At 61.8% G+C, this 18,345-nt stretch overlaps 6 protein-coding genes across 6 annotated transcripts; 4 read left to right on the top strand and 2 right to left on the bottom strand.

Annotated features, from left to right (window-relative positions):
• Nucleotides 1-280: 280 nt before the first annotated feature.
• RHTO_02538 (RAS guanyl-releasing protein 1) lies at nt 281-4,500 on the top strand (the record flags this gene model as incomplete). The annotated part of the gene is made up of 8 exons (XM_016416212.1): nt 281-1,773; nt 1,831-2,105; nt 2,158-2,661; nt 2,717-2,861; nt 2,917-3,532; nt 3,598-3,705; nt 3,762-4,331; nt 4,396-4,500. 8 exons carry the CDS (start codon nt 281-283, stop codon nt 4,498-4,500), a joined length of 3,816 nt encoding a protein of 1,271 aa, XP_016271709.1.
• A 178-nt stretch (nt 4,501-4,678) lies between these two features.
• On the bottom strand, nt 4,679-8,020 carry RHTO_02537 (nonselective cation channel; the record flags this gene model as incomplete). The annotated part of the gene is made up of 8 exons (XM_016416211.1): nt 4,679-6,006; nt 6,063-6,132; nt 6,188-6,362; nt 6,420-6,491; nt 6,546-6,641; nt 6,696-7,625; nt 7,695-7,760; nt 7,872-8,020. 8 exons carry the CDS (start codon nt 8,018-8,020, stop codon nt 4,679-4,681), a joined length of 2,886 nt encoding a protein of 961 aa, XP_016271708.1.
• Nucleotides 8,021-8,332: 312 nt separating this feature from the next.
• Nucleotides 8,333-9,772, bottom strand: RHTO_02536 (saccharopine dehydrogenase / Homospermidine synthase family protein; the record flags this gene model as incomplete). The annotated part of the gene is made up of 4 exons (XM_016416210.1): nt 8,333-8,536; nt 8,596-8,762; nt 8,817-9,654; nt 9,713-9,772. The coding sequence occupies 4 exons, from the start codon at nt 9,770-9,772 to the stop codon at nt 8,333-8,335; spliced, it is 1,269 nt and encodes a 422-aa protein (XP_016271707.1).
• An 891-nt stretch (nt 9,773-10,663) lies between these two features.
• On the top strand, nt 10,664-14,580 carry RHTO_02535 (uncharacterized protein; the record flags this gene model as incomplete). The annotated part of the gene is made up of 8 exons (XM_016416209.1): nt 10,664-10,716; nt 10,770-10,957; nt 11,020-11,212; nt 11,267-11,391; nt 11,451-12,500; nt 12,556-13,736; nt 13,831-13,975; nt 14,033-14,580. The coding sequence occupies 8 exons, from the start codon at nt 10,664-10,666 to the stop codon at nt 14,578-14,580; spliced, it is 3,483 nt and encodes a 1,160-aa protein (XP_016271706.1).
• Nucleotides 14,581-14,792: 212 nt separating this feature from the next.
• Nucleotides 14,793-15,567, top strand: RHTO_02534 (UPF0598 protein C8orf82-like protein; the record flags this gene model as incomplete). Its single annotated transcript, XM_016416208.1, has 2 exons — nt 14,793-15,219; nt 15,278-15,567. 2 exons carry the CDS (start codon nt 14,793-14,795, stop codon nt 15,565-15,567), a joined length of 717 nt encoding a protein of 238 aa, XP_016271705.1.
• Nucleotides 15,568-15,691: 124 nt separating this feature from the next.
• Nucleotides 15,692-18,272, top strand: RHTO_02533 (carboxypeptidase D; the record flags this gene model as incomplete). Its single annotated transcript, XM_016416207.1, has 10 exons — nt 15,692-15,842; nt 15,899-16,049; nt 16,132-16,265; nt 16,332-16,363; nt 16,420-16,856; nt 16,916-17,009; nt 17,072-17,320; nt 17,380-17,484; nt 17,542-17,581; nt 17,641-18,272. The coding sequence occupies 10 exons, from the start codon at nt 15,692-15,694 to the stop codon at nt 18,270-18,272; spliced, it is 2,025 nt and encodes a 674-aa protein (XP_016271704.1).
• Between the last annotated feature and the right edge of the window lie 73 nt (nt 18,273-18,345).

Below are 18,345 nucleotides of genomic sequence, written 5' to 3'. Positions count from 1 at the left end.
CTCTGGGAGGCGAATCGCCTGAGGCGAGGGTGGTCAAGAGGAGCTCTCAAGGTTACGCAGGTGCGCAAGCAGTCCATCATCGGGGAACGGCTATGCCTCCCTTTCTCCCTTCAGCAGGCCTGAGCTCCCGCTTGACTTGCTTCGTGCAAACGGTTGACACTCCGTGATACACAGTACGACATAAATTCGTTGCATCGCCGTCGCACCCTCCATTCTCTCTTTGACCGCGGAACCACACTACCTCGTCTTCCTCCCGATACTCCCGTCCTCTTCCTGCGCCATGTCCCCCTCGAACGGATTCGAAGGCTTTCGGAACGACGAGGCAGACCAGATGCGGTCAATGATCAACAGCGCTGCATCGCCGCTGCCCGCACTTCCCGACGAACTTCTCGCCGCACTTGCTCGCGAACCGCCTCCAGCCGGCTCGACACGTACAAGCCTCGCTTATGACCGCCCAGAACCCCATCTCGAGTCTACGTCGCAGAGCCCTTTCAGCTTATCCTACCCACTATCCTCATCCGCCTCGCCGCCGCAACCACCGACCTTTCAACCATTGCCGCCCGACCAGCCTGCTGCGACAGGTTACTCTTCCTGCAGAACAGTCTCTGCGACGCCAAACAGTACGCTGGGCGGGATGACGTCCTCGAAGTCCGCAATCCACAGTCCGCCAATCCCGACATCTTCGCCGTCGAGAACCCGAACCATACTTAGATCACTACCCTTCGGCACCATCTCCCGCGGGAAGGCGTCGACTCCGCCAACAGTGCCCTCGCCCGCTGAAGAGTACACCATCCCTTCACCGCGCGGCTACCACCTCCCGCCAGGCCTCTCGCCCGCCCAGGAGGAAGCCTTCGAGTTTGACCGGACTCAAGCCGTAACGGCTGGCGGCCAGACGCCCGGTTCTGCCAGTGCGTACGAACTTCGCCCGTCGCGGTCTCGAACGCAAACAGGATCCTCCAGCATGTCGAACACGCCGTCTTCAGGCTCCATCAACTCGCGGATGCCACCAGCTGTCGTTCTCGCGGCGGAGATGTCTCGAGCGGACTCGTCGGGCAGCGGACGAGCACCGAGATCTCCCGTCGACGGTGACGCAGCGGAGGAGCATTGGCGAGCGATTGTCGCGGCTGGCGGTCGGAGAGGTAGCGCACTCGCAGAAGAGTACACGAGGGACCTCTCGCTCGGTCGCGGCGAGATCGAAGGCGTGAAGCTGGTCGAGGAGAACGACGAAGGGGAGGAAGAGGACGTCGACGGATCCTTGCGCGACCTCCAGCGGGAACTCGCAGAACTCGCGGTACAGCCAACGATTCCGACTCGCCGGCCCAGCGTCTTCTCGCTGCGTCATCAGCTCGCTACACTTTCCGTCGACCCGCTGCACTACGATTCGGCCGCTGCCCGACCTCCAGCGAGCGCTCAGACCGCAGAAGGCGGTCCCTCATCGCATACCGGCGAGCCTGGCCTATCGGAGAATCAGCACACCCTCGATCCAGTCTCGCCCGTCTCTGCCGCCGACTTCATCGTCGCCGTCGTCGGTCCTCGCCATGTCGGCAAGTCGTCCGTCATTCGCCGAGGTCTGAAACGACCGCTCGCCGATCCATTCGTCCTCCACGAGGACGAGCAGGGGAACCGCGTCACGACAAGCACGACTTCGTTCAGCATCGGCGGACAGAGGCGGACTATCGAAGTCCTCGAGATCGACGAGGGAATGCTGCGGTATAGTGAGGAGGGCGTCGTTTGGCCGGATGGGCTGCCGCAATGCGAAGCGGCGATGCTCTGGTGCGGCAAGTTCTCCAACCTTCGCACTTGTTCGGGTACTGACTCGTCTACAAACAGCTACGACGCCTCGAACGCCAACTCGCTCGATTCCCTCTCGACTCTTCTCGAGGCATTCTGGACTCGCGGATCTGATGTCCCCCTCATCGTTCTCGCCTGCAAGTCTGGCGGTCCCGGCGCTACTCAGCCCGATGCAGCAGATCCTCGACTCGCCGCAAACATCTGCAACGTTTATGGCGCGGGCATTGTGCAGCTCGACGGCGGTCTGGAAGATCCGCAGCGGAAGTCGAAAGAATGCTTCAACTGGGTCATCCGGCAGATCATGGACAACCGAGGTGTGTGCTCATTGGACTGCAACTCAGCCGAAACTAAGCTTTTTTCCTGCAGGCGAATCGATGGCGTCAGTTCCCGACTCGCCTACAAGCAGTCGCCGAGACTCCGTCCAGCGAGGGACCACCTCCTTTGCCTACGCGACCGTGCCAGACGCCGCCATACATCGTCCGTCTGCATCCGGCCCTCTCGCGCTCTCGGTCGTCGAAGAATCGCCTGTCACGGCGGAAGCGCAGCGGAGCGCACAGGAACAGGCCGAACTCGAGGCGGCGGATGCTGAGGCAGACGCCGCCGTCGCAGCCCTTCTCGCAGCGACAGGCGCCGTTGACGACGACGACGCTAAGCTCTCTGCTGAACCTCACACGGAGATGCGAGGCGCTCGACCGCGTACACCTTTGTATGTCTCCGCGACGCCTGCCGAGCTCGATGGGAAGCTACAGGTCGCAGAGGTTCCGCCCCCGCCTATCGAGCGTCGCGGATCGAAGACGACTTCCATGGACCTCTTCTTCCGCCGAGAAGACCTCATCGACAAGTTTCTCTTCGCCGCTGTCGCTGGGAACGGTAAGTACGCGCTGTACGCTTGCTCGAAAGCGCTGCTGACCAGCTTCACTCCCAGATGAACAATTCGTCACGCTTTTCCTCATCACCTTTCGACGCTTCGCTCGCCCGTACGATGTCCTCGAGAGACTCATCGAGCGGTTCGACTTTGTCGCCCAGCAGCAGCAGACGGATCCTCTTCTTTGTCGCTACGGCCAGATGCGGTGCGTCGTCTACACGTGATCAGTACAGGCGCACGACTGACGATCTCTCATACAGGCTGTGCGGCATACTCTCGACCTGGATGCAGACCTCGCCGGGCGATTTCGCGGCGCCGACTACCTTCGGCCTCCTCCAGCCTTTTCTCGAGAGTCTCCTGCCGCGCGGTGCGACATGGGTCGCCCATTACGCCTTTGAGCTTGTCCCCTTACTCGCGCCGATCTCATCTATCCCGGACCCCGAGTCGGGTTGGGCTATCCCCGACAAGACGGCCGACGACTCGCCGAGCCTGTCGCCAGTCACGCCTCGCCCACCCCTTCCTGAGCGGCGCCCGTCTCACGCTGCTTCCTACGCCTCCTCTAGCAGCTTCGCACCAGCCCGACCCGATGCTGGTCAAGCAGCAAGCCTTGTCCCGTCCTCAACAGCCAGCGGATCGGCAGATCTCGTGTCGTACGACGGGACCCCAATGAGCCGGCAGCATACATCTTCAGACGTCGGAACGGTCGAGACGCAGGCTTCGAGTGCAGGTACTGGCGCCAGCGCGGAGGCGTTGACCCGGACGATGCCGTCGAGCGCCATGCTTGTCGATCTCTCGAACGCAATCCTCGAGATGCGCGAGCAGGATATCGCGACCCAGATCACGCGGATCACCTGGCAAGCGTTCTCCGGCATGACAGTGCGTTCACCTCTTCTACAGCGAGCCATGCCAGCTCACAGCTGATCTTATGGCTTGCCGTTCAGCCTCGCGATTTGATGCGGCATGTCCTCGCGCCGCGAGACCCATCGAATCCTTCGGTCGCCTTCCGAGTCGCTGACGGCTCCGTCGCTCGCTCCATCGGCTTCGTCAATGTATCTTCGCTTCTATGCTCCGCCCTGCTTCACGATACTGACGCCAAGCTTCACAGCACCTCGCCAACTGGACGTCGACGCTGATACTCGTGCAGAGCCGCGTCAAGGCGCGCGCTCGCATGATCGAGAAGCTCCTCTCGGTCGCCGTCGAGCTCCGCCAGCAGGAGAACTTCGACGCCCTCATGGGCGTTCTCGCTGGCCTCAACGCGCAGCCTATCTTCCGTCTCTCCGAGACCTTCGACCTCGTGACGAGCAAGCTCGACGGCGACGCTCGTCTCCAGCCACAGCGTGCCATCCAACCGGACGGCGACTCGCAGCGACTGCCGAAGAAGCTCCGCTCGCTGAACCGGCTCATGTCGGCATCCAAAGCCTTCGCGGCCTACCGCCTCGCTCTCGCCAACTCAGGCATCACCATGATCCCTTACCTCGGCGTGCACCTGCAAGACCTTACCATCGTCAACGAGAGCAAGTCCGACCGGCGCGATGGCCTTGTGAATTGGTCAAAGTTCAGCCAGCTCGGCAAATCCGCCGCCATCGTCCTCGACTGCGCCAAAGTCGCCCCCAAACTCCCCGTCGACAAGACTATCGAACGCTGCGTTCTGGACGTCCCGCTTCTCGACGAAGACGTGCGTAACGAAGAGTTTCTTGTCCTTATTATGGACCCAAACGTTAACCCGTTACGCGGAACAGCGCCAGTACACCCTCTCGTACGCCCATCAACCACGAGGCGAAGGCAAGACTGGCACTCGCAGCCGGCTGCGAGACCTCGCCAAGTCGACCTTTGCTGCTACCTGAAGCGTTTATACCTAGAGTCTCCCTGCATCAGCATCGATACCTACTGTTGCCATACTATCCCTCGCCGTTCGAGCCTGCTCGTCCTCGCCTCTCTCCGAGAGACCGACAATCGGGAGTGACGGCAATGTATTGGATACGACAACAATAGAGAGCCACACCGAGCTAAGTAAGAAAAGCCTCAGTCCTCCTCTTCGACGTCCGCTTCATGGCCAGGACTCGCCTCCCGCCTCTTCCCCCGCTCGTCGTCCAGCTTCTGCTCGAGACGTGAGACAGTCGAAACAAGACTCTGGATGAGCGCCATCATCTCGCCCGGCGTCGGCTCGTCGGACTTGTCGAGACTGGCCGCCGTCGCTGCCAGCCAAGCCTGCGTCCGTGCGCTTGCTCCCTCACCGCGAGTTCCGTTTGAATGAGGACCCATGCTCAGCCGCCTGCTAATGCCGCCGACTCGAGGACCGCCAGGACCGAACGTGTCGTCGGCTTGACGAAGACTGTAAAGCCTGGCGAGCGGACTCTCCTTCGTCGGCGCCGAGCTCGACAAGTCGAGTCGCGAGATGGCGCCGTAATCGCTGGCGACGCTCGAGCGGCGGCGTCGATGCCGAGTCCCGGTGGCATTTGCAGGGAGACGTTCGTCGACGGTGTGAAAACGTCGCAGTTCGCGACCTGTTCCGCCGGTTGGGGCGGCGACGGGATGAGAACGGCTAGGTAGGGCGGCGAAGTGGGTGCGGGGGGAGGCCGGAGGCGATGCGGAGACTCCGCCTGCAGGCGAGTCGTCGCCTGTGCGAGGGGGTAAGGGCGGGAAGGCCGTCGCCGTTGCGCCTGAAGACGTAGACGGTTCTTCCGGACTGCTCGGGAGAAGACCGCTGTGGCGCGCCGAAGGCAGTCGGTTCGGTTTGACGCGGATCGTGGACGTCTCCGAAACGCCTGCGAAAGACGCTTGACGAGAAAGCGGGACGGGCGCGGAGGGTGTTGGCGTGCCTGTCACGAGGGCGGAAGCTCGCGGTTGGCCGTTCTGCGCTTCGCGCTGCGCCTCCGCCAGCATCTCTTGCTGCACAGCGTACACCTTGGCCGGGTCGAGAGCCGTCGAGGCGCGACTGCTGATCCGCTTGCCGCCGCCGCGCCCGGCTTCAAGAACCGCCTCCTCAACATCGTCCGGCCCGCCGAACGACTCGTCTTCGTCGAAGCCTTCCTCAGACGAGCTCTTCTCGTCGCCGGACGGAGTGTACTCGAAGATCGCCTCGCACTCCCAATGTGCGCCTTCGAGCAGGCTGAGCTTCTCGGCCCACTTTCGCGGTAGCCTCGCCGTAATCGCGACCTTGACGTCGCCCCACCAATCGAGAAAATAGCTGCCGCCCGCGCTCTGACGCTCGTACAGGGCGATAATGAGGAGGATCGGAAGCGACAACGTCCGAGTGGCGAAGACGTTGACCTTGTGGAACCAGCGCGGCGAGAGTACGCGCGAGAGAGGCCACATGCCGCAGAGAGCAATGAGGTTGAGCGGCGGGACGTCTGCGTCCACAAGCCGGTTAGCGTAATCTCCCAACGGAAGCGAAGACTTGACGCACAGTCGAATAAGCTGTTCCCCTTGACGCCCTCGAAGCAGCCGACAGCCTTGCGGAACATGTCTTCGGCGGCCTGCAGTTCCAAGTGTGAGCACACAGAAAGCAGCGGAGCGAGGCAGCCGACGTACAGCGTCATTCGCGATGTTAGCGTAAGTCGTCGACAGGATGGCGACGAGGACGGAGGTGAGGAGAGTGTTCGAGAGCGCGGCGAACGAGACGAAGAGGATGGGTCCGAGGACGTGATCGAACTTGGGCGATTCGTCGATGCCAGAACCGTCGAGGCCGAAGAAGATGAAGACGAGCCTGCGAAGGATCGAGTCAGCTCTACAGGCGATTTGAGTGGCTCGCCAGGCAACGCACCATTCGCTAATGCGCATCACCGAGTAGGCGCCCTCGGAGAGGTGGTTGAGCGCGAAGACGAAACCAATGAAGCTGGCATAGAACGAACGTCAGCGGCGAGCGAGCTGACGGCAAGCTGGACCGCACCAGAAAACGGTTATGCTCATCAGGAAGAAGAAGTCGAGCAGCATTGCGCGCAAACTCAGGATGAGGAGGTTGTTCGAGATGGCGGTGAAGGCGAGCCTGTGCTCGTCGAGGAGTCAGTATCAGCACGCTCCGAGGGAGGGAATGACTCACCTTGGGAATAGCAAGCATGCAGCGAGACTAAGGATGGCGTAAGATCGCTCACTCATCCTCGCGTCGTTCGTGTAAACGCTGTGGGCGCGAAGAACGAATGCGGCGCAGTAGATGGGCAGGCTGACGGCGTCGAGGCCGTTCGTCAGTCCGGCGGCGTAGACGGACCACCCATGCTCGGCGATGGACGTGATCTTGTCGAGCGTGTAGCCGATCGAGTAGAAGAAGAACCAGAGCTCCATCCACGAGAGCTTCGAGACTGGCGTGCCATCGTACCGGCTGTGGCGGTCGAGAATGACGAGGAGGAACGAGACGAAGAGGACGATGAAGGTGCAGAACTCGATGACGGCGCGGTACTTGGGAACGCGCAGGCGGTAGTGGTCGAGCACCGGCGCCTTGTGCACCTCGTACAGCGAAACCTCGCGCGTCTTGTACCGGTCGCCGAGGAAGTCGATGAAGGACGAGCTCGTGTAGGTGATGCGGCCGTCGTAGATGGCGTTGATGACTCGCTGGCAGGTCTGGCTCTTGATGAAGTGGCGAGCCTTCCCAAGGATGGCGAGTTCGAGCGCGTTCGTCTTTGACGCCCCTTGCGCCGCAACCCGACTCGAGTATCCCTCTCGCTCCCTGATTCGCTCGACGACCTCCTCGCTCGCCCCCTGAAACGCATGGAACCCGCCGACGAGCGCTCGCGCCATCGCCAACAACCCCTGATTCGGTCCCTTTGCCAAGGCTGCCTGATGCCGCAAAAGCTTGACAGCCATGATCTCGCATAACCGCGCGCGAGTCTCGTTGATGGACGAAGAGGCGAGCGCCGAGTCTCGCTCGCGTATGAACTGGAGGCGGCAGAGGAGGAGGACGTAGACGATCGATGGGTCGCAGCGGTCGGCTAGGTCGGCTTCGAGTGGGCGCATCGTCGTGAAGTGGAACTCGGGACTGCAGGCGCGTAAGAGCGAGAGTGAGAGGTAGGCTCTCGCGTCGAGAAGGAGAACGATCCGGACTCACGTGAAGAACTGGCTCTCCGAGACTGCAACATCCACGTCCCGTCTGATACGCTTCATCAACCAGTGTCTGCACGCAGACAAACAGCAGATGTGTGAGTTTCGACTTCATCAGTACACCGCCTCTGCTCACACCTCGAGAGGTCTCTGGGAGATGTGAGCGAGTGAGAGCTGGACGCACGCATTGCCAAACACGTCGCAAGATGCGAGCTGCTCCATGCGATCCGCCCCAGGCCCCAGGAAGCCGTTGCAGTCGCTCTGAGGCTCGGCATGTGAGGGTCCGCGAACGGTCGAGTCTGGCGAGAGGAGCGCCGTTCGCTCCGTAGCCATGGCGACGAGCTTCCAGGAGAGTGCTCTAGCAAGCAAGCAGCGCGAACGAGCGAGGAGGCGGTGTGGGCGAGGGCGAAGAGCAGGAGAACAAGCGGAGGGCAGAGAGACCTCAAAGGTTGTCCGCCAATCTGCCGTTCTTGAAGGTAAATAGAAGCCTCTCTGCGGAACGTGCACGCTTCGGCAAGGGGCGCGGCGAAAGAAACGGTCGTACGGCCGAACGGACATGCTGCTCCCCTAGATGCACTTTCATTCGTTACAGGACAGGTACATCGCGATCCTTCAGCCTGCTGCATTCCGGTACAGCGACAAGTCTCAGCGAGTCTTCCTTGCGTCACCTCCGTCCTCGACCTTGAACTGGAACCGCCCGGTCGCCTCGAGCCGCTCAACGAGGACGTTCCCGAGCGCCGTCGCAGGCGTGAGGAAGCCGCCGTGCTTGGCGATAGGAGGGAGGCGGTCGTAGTCTTTGAGAAGGCAGAGGGCGCAGGAGGAGATCAAGACGGAGGTTGCAAGGTATCCCTGTGAGCGAGCGTGGTCAGTCGGGGCGCTTTGCAGAGAGAGTCTGATTCAGTACGCACAGGGTCACCCTTCGCCTTCTGCACCACGCGAGACTCGTACCGCCCATCCTCGCTCTTCGCAACCGTCGTAGTCTCGTACCAGCCGTTCTGCTGCGCCTCGGGACTTGGTCCCTCGCCCGACTTGGGTCCGAAGCGCTTGACGAGCCATCGGATGGGCGAGATCAGGACTGGAGAGGCAATTGTCAGCTAGATGCTCGGCTCAAAGGGAGGAAGAGTCGTACAGATCGAGCCGAAGACGGTGAAGAAGGTGAGACTTGCGAGAAAGGCGGAGATGGGACCGGGCATCTTGAGGAACTCGTCATAGTGGAAACGAGGGCCGTAGGCAAGAACGCGAGAAGAGGGGTCGGCCGACTCGAGAACGCCCCAAGATCGATGCACGACGGCCGTGTTGACGGGCGCCATCATGAAGAACGCGCCCCAGGTCGTCTTGCCCTGGAACGTTTGCGAGCCGACGACGACCGGTCGTCCCTTATGCACACCACGGATTGGCGAAAGGGCGTAGGTGTCGGCCGCGACCTTGAGCGCCTCCTTGTCCTCCGTCTCGCGCATGTTGACGATTGATGCGAGCGTTCCGCCCGACATGCCGCCCTTTGCGCGGAACGACGTACGGACCTTGCCGGCGCGAACGTCGTCTCCGCCGGCCTGCTTGAGACGCTGGACGGCGAGGAAAGCGCCAATGTCGGACGGGATCGAGTCGAACCCGCAGCAGTGGATGATGGTGGCTGTGTTCTCGAGAGCGATGCGGCCGTACTTCTGGTTCGTCTTGTAGATGAACGGATTCTCGCCGGTCAAGTCGACGTAGTGGACGCCTTCCTCGGCGCAGACCTTGACGAGCGGCTCGCCGTGGATGAGGTAAGGCCCGATGAGGGAGATGACGACCTTGACCTGCTTGACGGCCTTGCGAAGCGCTTCTTCATCAGACGAGTCGGCGATGAGGACCGCTGCCGGCTTGACGCCAACCTCCCTCATCTTCTCCTCGATCTTCTGCCGGTTGCGGCCGCCGACGGCAAAGGTGAAGTTCTGAAGCGGGGCCTGGGTAGCGAGGTACTTCGAGACGAGCTGTAAGAGCGCTTGAGTGCGTTAGCGAGCCTCAGAAAGAGAGGAGAGGCGGGCGCACCTGTCCTGTGAAGCCCGAGGCGCCCATCACCAAGATGTCGTAAGCCTTTGCAGATGCCATGGTGACGCTGTAAGCTGTGTAACGAGGTCAGCGAAGGCGTCGAAGGAGAACCTGGCGAAATCATGACGAACCTTGGCCGGCGGTTCAAGGAGGAAGTGGGAGGCGAGGCTAGCGGGTCAGGCGGGTCAGATGAGCGTCGTATCGAGTTTAGCAGAAGGGCAAGCGTGCAAGGGAGCCGTTTCGAGTCGCAGCGAGGAGTGGGCGGGAGGGAAGAGAGCGATCGCCTTGTTCGGCCACCTCGACCAGCGTCACTCTCCTGTCCTGCGCTGGAAGAGCGCCTTGGGTGTGCTACTGACGTTGCTAGACACACTGCCAATGCCGACCGACCTCGCCACGCGCCGCACGACCCGAGGAAACGGCGACTCCATCTTCATCAGCTCACGAGGAGGAACGGGACTCACCGCTCGGCTTGGGCATTGGGAGGGCGTGTGAAGAGCACTCATGCCGTTGCTAAGTTCTTCGGAGGCTTGACTCAAGTCTGGCAGCTTGGGGAATCTGCCAACGTCGCGATTCGCCTGGATGGAGCAGGAGGAAGACGGCGTTGGCAGGGCAGCTGTCCTTACTCCGAGATCTTACGACTCCTTACTAAGCTTTATAGCGACTCGTCGAGACGCGGGGCTCGCGGACACGCCGCTTTTTCGAGCGATCCACGCCTCCTCTCCCGGACCTCCTCTTCGCCGCCTCGCTCGGCCAACCCTGAGCTCACTGTTTGCGCCGACGAAGAACGAGCTGGACTGTTTCGACGCTGCTACGACCGTCACGAAGGCTCCTGCTGGCCTGGGACGACCGTACGACCTTTCAAGCCTTCCCCTTCGCTCGTGTCTCCTCCCTCGAGTGTTCCGCAACGACATCACTCAACCTCGCGATATTACGCTCAACGACGCACTCGCGATGGCGATGGACGCCTCGGTACTGTACTTGACGCTCGGTCTCGCCCTGTTCTCGTGAGTCCCGCTTCCCTCCAGCCGAACTCGCGCTGACCAGCACGACCCCGCAGCTTCTTCTGCTCGACCTACACGACGCTTCGCACGCTCCTGCCCCTCCTCCCTAATCACCCTCTCAACCGTCGAACCGCAGGATCCGCCGTCGGGTCCTTCCCACCTGCTGCTTCGCCGTCCACCGAGAAGCGACCACGACTGAAGTCGGCGCAGCGCTTTGCCGCCTATCTCTCGGTCGTCGACATCTGTGAGTGTGGTATGTGGCCCTGAAGACGTGAAGGACGATGCTGACCCAGATTGCTGACGCAGTTGCCGCCGTCGTCCTGGTGTGGGAGGTCTCGACAGCCGTCTCTGGCAACTCTCAGCTCGGCGACTTGAAGCTCGCAGCAGCCCGCATCTATCTCGCGACTACAGCGAGGCCGACTCTCCTCCTCGTTGTCGCGATCCTGTCCTACGCCAATGTCTGCTTGGGCCGGTCGATTGCACTCGGGAAGGCCGACTGGTGCGTCTCGCTCCTTCGCTTCTACAGATACATACTCTGATCGCATGAGCACAGGATTGTTTGGGCGCCCGCACTCGTCGTTTATACGGTCGGAGGTGGCCTAGCAGCACTCCCGAAAGTCGGCGGCTCAAACGTTTGGATCGGCCTCATCTCCTGGCTTTCGCTTGTCACGGCTGTCGGTGCGCTCCCGTCGGATGCAGGTCGCCTTCGACGTCAGGACTGACTCTTTCTTCCCCAGTCACGGTCTGCTTCGGCCGCCTGCTCGTCGCCATCCTTCGAGTTCGCCGGATCACCCAATGCGAACAGATCTCGCGCTTCGCGGTCGAGCAGGACAAGATGGTCTCGCCCGCCGACCTGCCGTACGGCAACTACTTTCCAACCTTCCACAATAACTTCTCCGGCTTGTCGACCTCGTTCGTCCATTCGATCGGCCGCTCGTCTTCCACCGTCAACCTCCCGACCCAGCCAACCAACGCCCCGTCGATCTTCGAAGGAAAGGCTTCGAGACCGTCTCGCGCTTCGACTGAGGACGGCGATTACGACTATCGCCACGACTTCCGTTCGCCTACGCCGGGCTCGACTTACGGACTCCTCGACCGGTCGGCCTCTGCCCTCTCGGGGCGTTCAACACCGCAACTCGGCCCTCGTCTACACATCTACGAAGACGCGCATGAGATCCTCGAGTTCGACCAGGACAAAGCTGACAGCCAGACGACCACTTCTCGTCGCTCAATCAGCTCGATCGCTTCTCGCGCGTCGACGTACCTCTCGCCAGGCGGCTTCGTCGCTAAGTCGGCCGTGCGCAACGCCGTCAAGGTGCAGGAGGCGTGGGGAGGACAGACGCCGCCTGGAACGGGTCATTCACCAGCCGTTGAGCTTTCCTCAAAGGAAGCGAGGGGCGCCCTCGTTCGTATTGGCGGACACCTCGCGTCTTGCCTGCTCGGATACGCCTTCGTCTCGCCTTTCGTCATCTCCCGCCTCATCCACCCTTCCGCCTCCGTTCCGCTCGTAACCTCCATCCTTCTCGTCATCGGCGTCTGCCAGCCAGGCGTCATTCTCGCCTGGCAGTGCTGGTCGAGCGAAGGGTTCTGGTTCCGCCGCCCTCATCCGCCTATTCCAACCTCGTCCTCCGCACTCGCGCTCGAGAAGCTCGAGGTGGTCGTCGAGAACGAGAAGGTCGACTTCCGCGCGGAGAGCCGCGCGTCGACGGTGAGGACCTACAAGGACTCATTGCCGGGGATCGTGCCGGACGGCGTGGATTGCAATCCGATGCAGCGTGGCAAACTCGGTGCGTCGTCTACACTGCAATCTGAGATGTCTCGCTGACAGCCTCTCGCTCTCAGGCCGCGCGATCTCGATGCTCGAGGCTCACCCGAAGCTCCAGCTTCTTCCTTCGCCAACCCCCGTGACTTCGACTGCCTCAGCCGTCAAATCTGCTTCCACCGGTCACGCTCGACTCCGTTCGCTCAAGCTATCGAAGGCAACCATCGGCTCGTTCGGCGAGACGGGCACGACCCGACCCCGTGCCGGAAGCGGCGCCAGCAGGAAGACGGTCGGCGGGTTCGAGCATCATGCTCGACACGTCTCGGCGCCGCTTGACCCGACCGATACCTCGCTCGTCGTCTCGCTCCTCAAGGCGAAGAAGCGCGCAAGCGATTCGCATCGCCAGCCGAGCCGGGAGCGCATTCCCTTCGGCTTCAAGGACTCGAACACGCGCGAGCGTCCGGCTTCGACGAGCATCAGCAAGTCGCCCCTCATTTCGCCTTCCTTCGCACCTTCTGCCGACTTCACCGGCCTCACTCGCGAGCTTACCATCTCATCGATCGACTCGAAGCCGCACACGGACCCGCCTCCTCCCGTCCCGCCTCTCCCGCAGCAGATCGACTACCTCAGCGCTAAAGTCCTCCCCAAGCTTGTCCCGTCGATCAAGCTCGGAAACAACGTATCTGTGGCTGCGAAGGATGCGCCGCTTCCCCGCCCGTTGTCGACCACGCCAGCGGACGAATCGCGCTTCGACTCGTTCGCCTCCCGAAGGTCCCGCATGTCGGGACGCTTCTCGCTCGCCGGAGCGGTGGATGCGGGACCAACGAAGGTCGCGCACATGTCGGAGGTGTGGGTCTCGATCGACGCGCCGGAGGTGGGCGAAGCGGCGATGGCGCCGTCCGTCTCGCAAGAACCGTCTCCATCCGAAAACTCAGCGGGCTCGCCAAGTTCAGCTGCCGAGCACGTCCCGGCGAACGGAGAGAAGACGAACCATACCCGCACCGCATCCAGCGGAACTCGCCTCGACATTTCGTTCGAATGGGAAGATGCGAGCGAGGTTCTCGACGCGGGAACCCTGGCAGACGCCTCGTCATCCGACGATGACGGGGACAGCGACGCAGAGGCTGCCGCATTTCAAGCGCACCGGCGCGCTCGTCAATCTGTCTCGCCTCTCTCGCCAACTTTCGCCACCGGCTTCTCGCAAGACGCGTACCTCAAGTCTCCGCCCTCGACCAGTCACCCTCACTCGCCGAACGGCTCCGTCATCCTCCGCGGATTCACAGGTCTTCAGCGAGGAAGAGGATGTTCGCACCGGGACGATCCAGTGTGCCACTGTTCGCCCGATCTCGCGACAGTCCGACTCTTCGTCCACCGAAATGACCCATGCGTACGGCCTGCGCCCGACCCACGTTCCCGTCGCATCGGTCACCTCGTCTCGCTCCTTCGCCTCGCTATCGTCGCTCACCTCGCAAGGCTTCCACAACATGATGGCGTCGCAATGTGCGGCCCCTTTTTTCGTCCTTCGCCTTCGTCTCACTGACCGTCTGTCTGATTCAGCTTGGCACGGCGGGAATAGCGACTCTGCGCTGAGTTCCGACGAACAGCAGCGTCACAATCGACCCGGCTCGCGCCCGCTCTCCCTGCTCAGTCAGCGCGACGTCAACGTGATGTCGTCTGATGAGAGCAGCGAGCGCGAGATGCAGAAGATCTCGCACCACCGCGCCGCCACCACCCTCCGCAACTCAAACCCTTCTCATTCTGCCCTTCCTCGCCTTCCCCTTCCGCCCATCCCAGCCAGGTCCGAGGATGAGCACGATGAAGTACTCAAGACGCCTACTACGACGCCTTCAGCTCGCCGTCGTCGTCCATCTCGTGCGCCCCACGACGTCGGCCTTCCCAAGCCTACCTCGACTCCTTCCTCGTCTGCCGTTCCGACACACACGCCTCCGAACGTCACATCGCGCTCTCGAGCCCGCAAGCTCGTCAAAAGCCCCGTATACAATGACGAGAACATTCCGCCTGCTCGCCCTGCCCCTTCTCGACCCCTTCCGCAGCCACCGACTCGCCAGTCCGACTTCACTCGTCCTCTGCGCACCCTTCGCTAGGCTGGAGGAGCTGGACTCCTTTGGCGGATGTGCAGGTCCCTCTATTCCCCCAAGTCTCTTTTTGTCCTCACTCCCGTCGTCTTTTCGTCTTTCTCCATTCCTAGCGACCCCTGGCGTCTTATTGCACTCAAAGGCTTCTGTTCGCGTCTCTTGTGCTGCGAAGAATGCGAACAAGCCAGCGAACTCTTTCATTCCGCCTCTCTCCCTCCTTCATGACGCTGGGCCTCGCGACAACGCGTCGAGGACTGCCGTCGCTGCATTGCGCTGCTCGAAGGACCCCTCCCGACTCTTTGCGACCGCCCCGCTTTGCCACGAACGTTCGCTCATTCTCCTCGACCTCTGCACCTCGCTCATCGCCCAAGGTCCCTCCCACTCGCGAGTACTTCTACGACGTCGACGTGCACGGCCAGCTCTTCCTCTCCAGCACCAAGCACCGCAACGTAGCCACAGCCTACCGCGACCCACGCTTTCTCTCCACCCTCTACGCCCGCATACGACGGAACACGGGCGACGACGAGAAGTCGCAGAGCGTCCGGCAGCAGGGCTACGAGTTTCAGAGCGACTGTCTAGGGGAGCGCAATTACCTTCGTCCGGACAAGGACGGCACAGTCCTTGTTTTTCAGACCCTCGAGGGAGGAGGTGCGTTTCCTTCCCGTCTGGCTCTGCGTCCTTGGCCCGCTGACTTCAGAGCGCACAGAACTGTACTACGGAGGCTCTCTCACCACCCCCTTCGATCCCGCCACACTACGCGTCGACCCAAACTCGGGATACCTCTTCCACCCTTCACCGATTCCCTCCCGAAGACGAGCAACCAGCGAAACGTCTCGCTACGGTCCATACTCGCTGCTCAGGTCGTCTCTCGTCCTCGAGCATCTTGCCAGCAGCCTCGAGTTCGACGACAACGGGCGAGGGAGTTTCGAGTATCGAGGAAAGAGGTTCGATCTCTCGAAACTCGAGGACGGCGATGTATGGCGGCGGGTTGATTGACGTGCATAGCCGGAGTCGTCTGTAGATTGTGTTCAGCCTGTTGTTGTCTTGAATCGCGCGCATTTGTGCATCGCTCCTCGTCCCGCTTGGTTCCTCCTCAACCACGCGCTCGTTTCCCGCTTTCATGGTCCGGGTCTCGCCGGACGCTACCGGCGCTGCTTTCGAGCTCTCCGGCACGCCTCACGATGACCCAGCTCGCCGGCCGGCCAAGCGACAGCGAACTTCCTCCCTCCCGACGGCGAGCGACTTCTGGATTGACAGCTTGCCAGGCTTCCGTGCGTGATGGCCGTGCCCGTGACTGAACTATTAAGCTGACGGTCTCTTCTACCAGGCGGCGACTTTCGCCTGTCCCTCTACGGCGGCAACATCCCCTCCGCGACCCACACGACCCCACCTGCTCCTGCCGCCGACAGCGACGCGCACCTGTACTTCTTGCTCGCGCGAAACAAGCACATCCCAAAGCGAGAACGACTGGTCATCTGGTGCGGCGCGCTTCAGTCGAGGAAGCTGGACCGACTCGTGTTCTTGCTCTCCGAGGGCTGACCCTTTCTCCGTCCGCAACAGGCTGAATGGCGGTCCAGGGTGTTCCTCTTTCGACGGAGCACTGATAGAACTCGGTCCTCTGCGGATAGACGAGAGCGGAACGCCGCGAGTTGTCGAGGGTACAGCTTGGAACGAGTATGCAAATGTCCTTTTCCGTGAGTCCGCCTCGCCTTCTGCCCCTGAGACTCTCAGCACGCACTGACGACTTTCTCAACGTACAGTCGACCAGCCTGCCGGGACCGGCTTCTCCTACGTGTGTTGACGCCCCTGCTCTTCCTGCGAGTTCGCTTCTCACCGTTCTCCCCCCAGGTCACGAAGAACGACAACGTGCGCGAGCTAGCCGACGCCGCAGATCAAGTCGTCAACTTTCTCGCCAACTTCTACCGCGTCTTTCCGGAGTTCAGCAGCATGGACACGTACATGGCCGGCGAGAGCTACGCTGGACAGTACATCCCGTACATCGCGGACGCGATAGAGAAGACGACGATCGTCAACACGCCTCTCAAGGGTCTCTTGATTGGCAACGGCTGGATCTCGCCGCGAGAACAGTACCCAGCCTACCTCGACTACCTCCTCGACCAGCGACTGGTCAAGGAGAACTCGCAAGCGCACCGCAATATCCGCAAGGTGCTGGACAAGTGCGAGGAGAAGCTCGCGATGATTGAGAGGGATGGCGGGAAGGGCATGGTTCTGGTCGGCGAATGCGAGCAGATCTTGGGTGCAGTTGGAGCGGCGACTGGCAAGGAGTGCGTACGCTCTCCCATATCTTGTGTGTGACTCGACGCTGACGCTTCTGGTGCCTCAGCGGTCTCTGCTTGAATTTGTACGACACGCGAGAGTATCACGCTTGTGGAACGGAATGGCCGCCAGCGCTCAAACAAGTCTCGGGTTTCCTGCGGGTGCGTACAAGCGATTCGGGAGCGACTGAGCTCGTCACTGATCTCGACAGCCGCCCTTACAGAGCCGGAATGTGGTCAAGGCCTTGCATGCCGAGAAGGGCCCCGAGTCTCACGGACCTTGGACGCAATGCTCGTCTTCCGTCGGCGCCAAGTTCTGGACGCCTAGCTCGGTCCCGTCGGTTGTCCTGCTCCCGCAACTCCTCGAGAAGATGCCGATCCTGCTGTACAACGGCGACAAGGACGCGATGTGTCCCGGTATCGGCATTGAGAAAATGATCGACAAGCTTCAGTGGAACGGCGCAACAGGCTTTGTGCGTTCGCTTCGCCTCAATTCTACTGGGTAGCTGCTGACCGTGGTCTGCGACTACAGGAAGACGCAGAACCGCTCGACTGGTCCGTCGACGGCGAGTCTGCCGGCCGCTGGACGACCGCTCGCAATCTGACCTATGTCGAAGTCTTCAACTCGTCGCACATGGCGAGTACGAGTCCGCTGGTCTATTCAGCTCCTTTGACTGATTGTTCCTTTGCGCAGGTCCCGATGGACAAGCCTCTCGCGGCGCACGACATGCTTCGTTCGTCTCGCTCCGCCCAGCGCTGCGAAGCTAGCAAGCTGACCATCTCCGTCGCGCAGTCCGCTTCATGCAAGTCGACACGCTCCATTCAGCCGGCTCAGCCGCCAAGATCCCCTCTCGCATCGGCTCTTCGCCCGAAGCCGTTCTCGCGCCAACCCTTCCGAACGGCACCGCCCTCGTCCCTCCCTCCGTCCTCGATACGACCCTCGACGGCGCCGAAGCAGACGGCTCAGCGGAGAAGGTGATCGAGGACGGCTACGATGTCGAGCATGAGCGGCAGTTTGGGCCGAGGAGAACGGCCGCGCTGGTCGTCTTCCTCCTGCTCTTCGTGGGAGCGCTGTGGGGCGTCGTACACTGGCGGAAGGCGGCGAGGCGGGAGCGGTACAGGCGGTTGAAGGGTAAAGGGCGGGCGACTGTCCCGCTCGACGAGAGGCGGGACCGGGGGGACTCGAAGCGTGCGAGTAGGCGAGACGAAGGAGCGTACCACGACGACCGACCCGAGCCCACACCGGATGAGGCGCCCGAGACGGTCGCTGTCTTCGACATCGGCGAGGAGGACGAGTACGATGAGGAGGAGCGGAGAGTGGGGCGGCGATACGAGGACGACGAGGACGAGGATGGGAAGGGAGATCTGGGCAAGGCAGCGGAGGATGCGAATCCTTGGCGGGTAGACTCGGCGAGGCGGTACTAGCTGACGCGAAGTAGACGGAGCGGGCTGTCATCTATCCAAGCATTCGCAAGACTCCGTCCCTTCTGGCTTTTAG

Source organism: Rhodotorula toruloides (genome assembly GCF_000320785.1).
Source record: "Rhodotorula toruloides NP11 unplaced genomic scaffold Scaffold19, whole genome shotgun sequence".
Lineage (NCBI taxonomy): Eukaryota > Fungi > Basidiomycota > Microbotryomycetes > Sporidiobolales > Sporidiobolaceae > Rhodotorula > Rhodotorula toruloides.
This window is presented reverse-complemented; position numbering and strand designations above follow the sequence as displayed.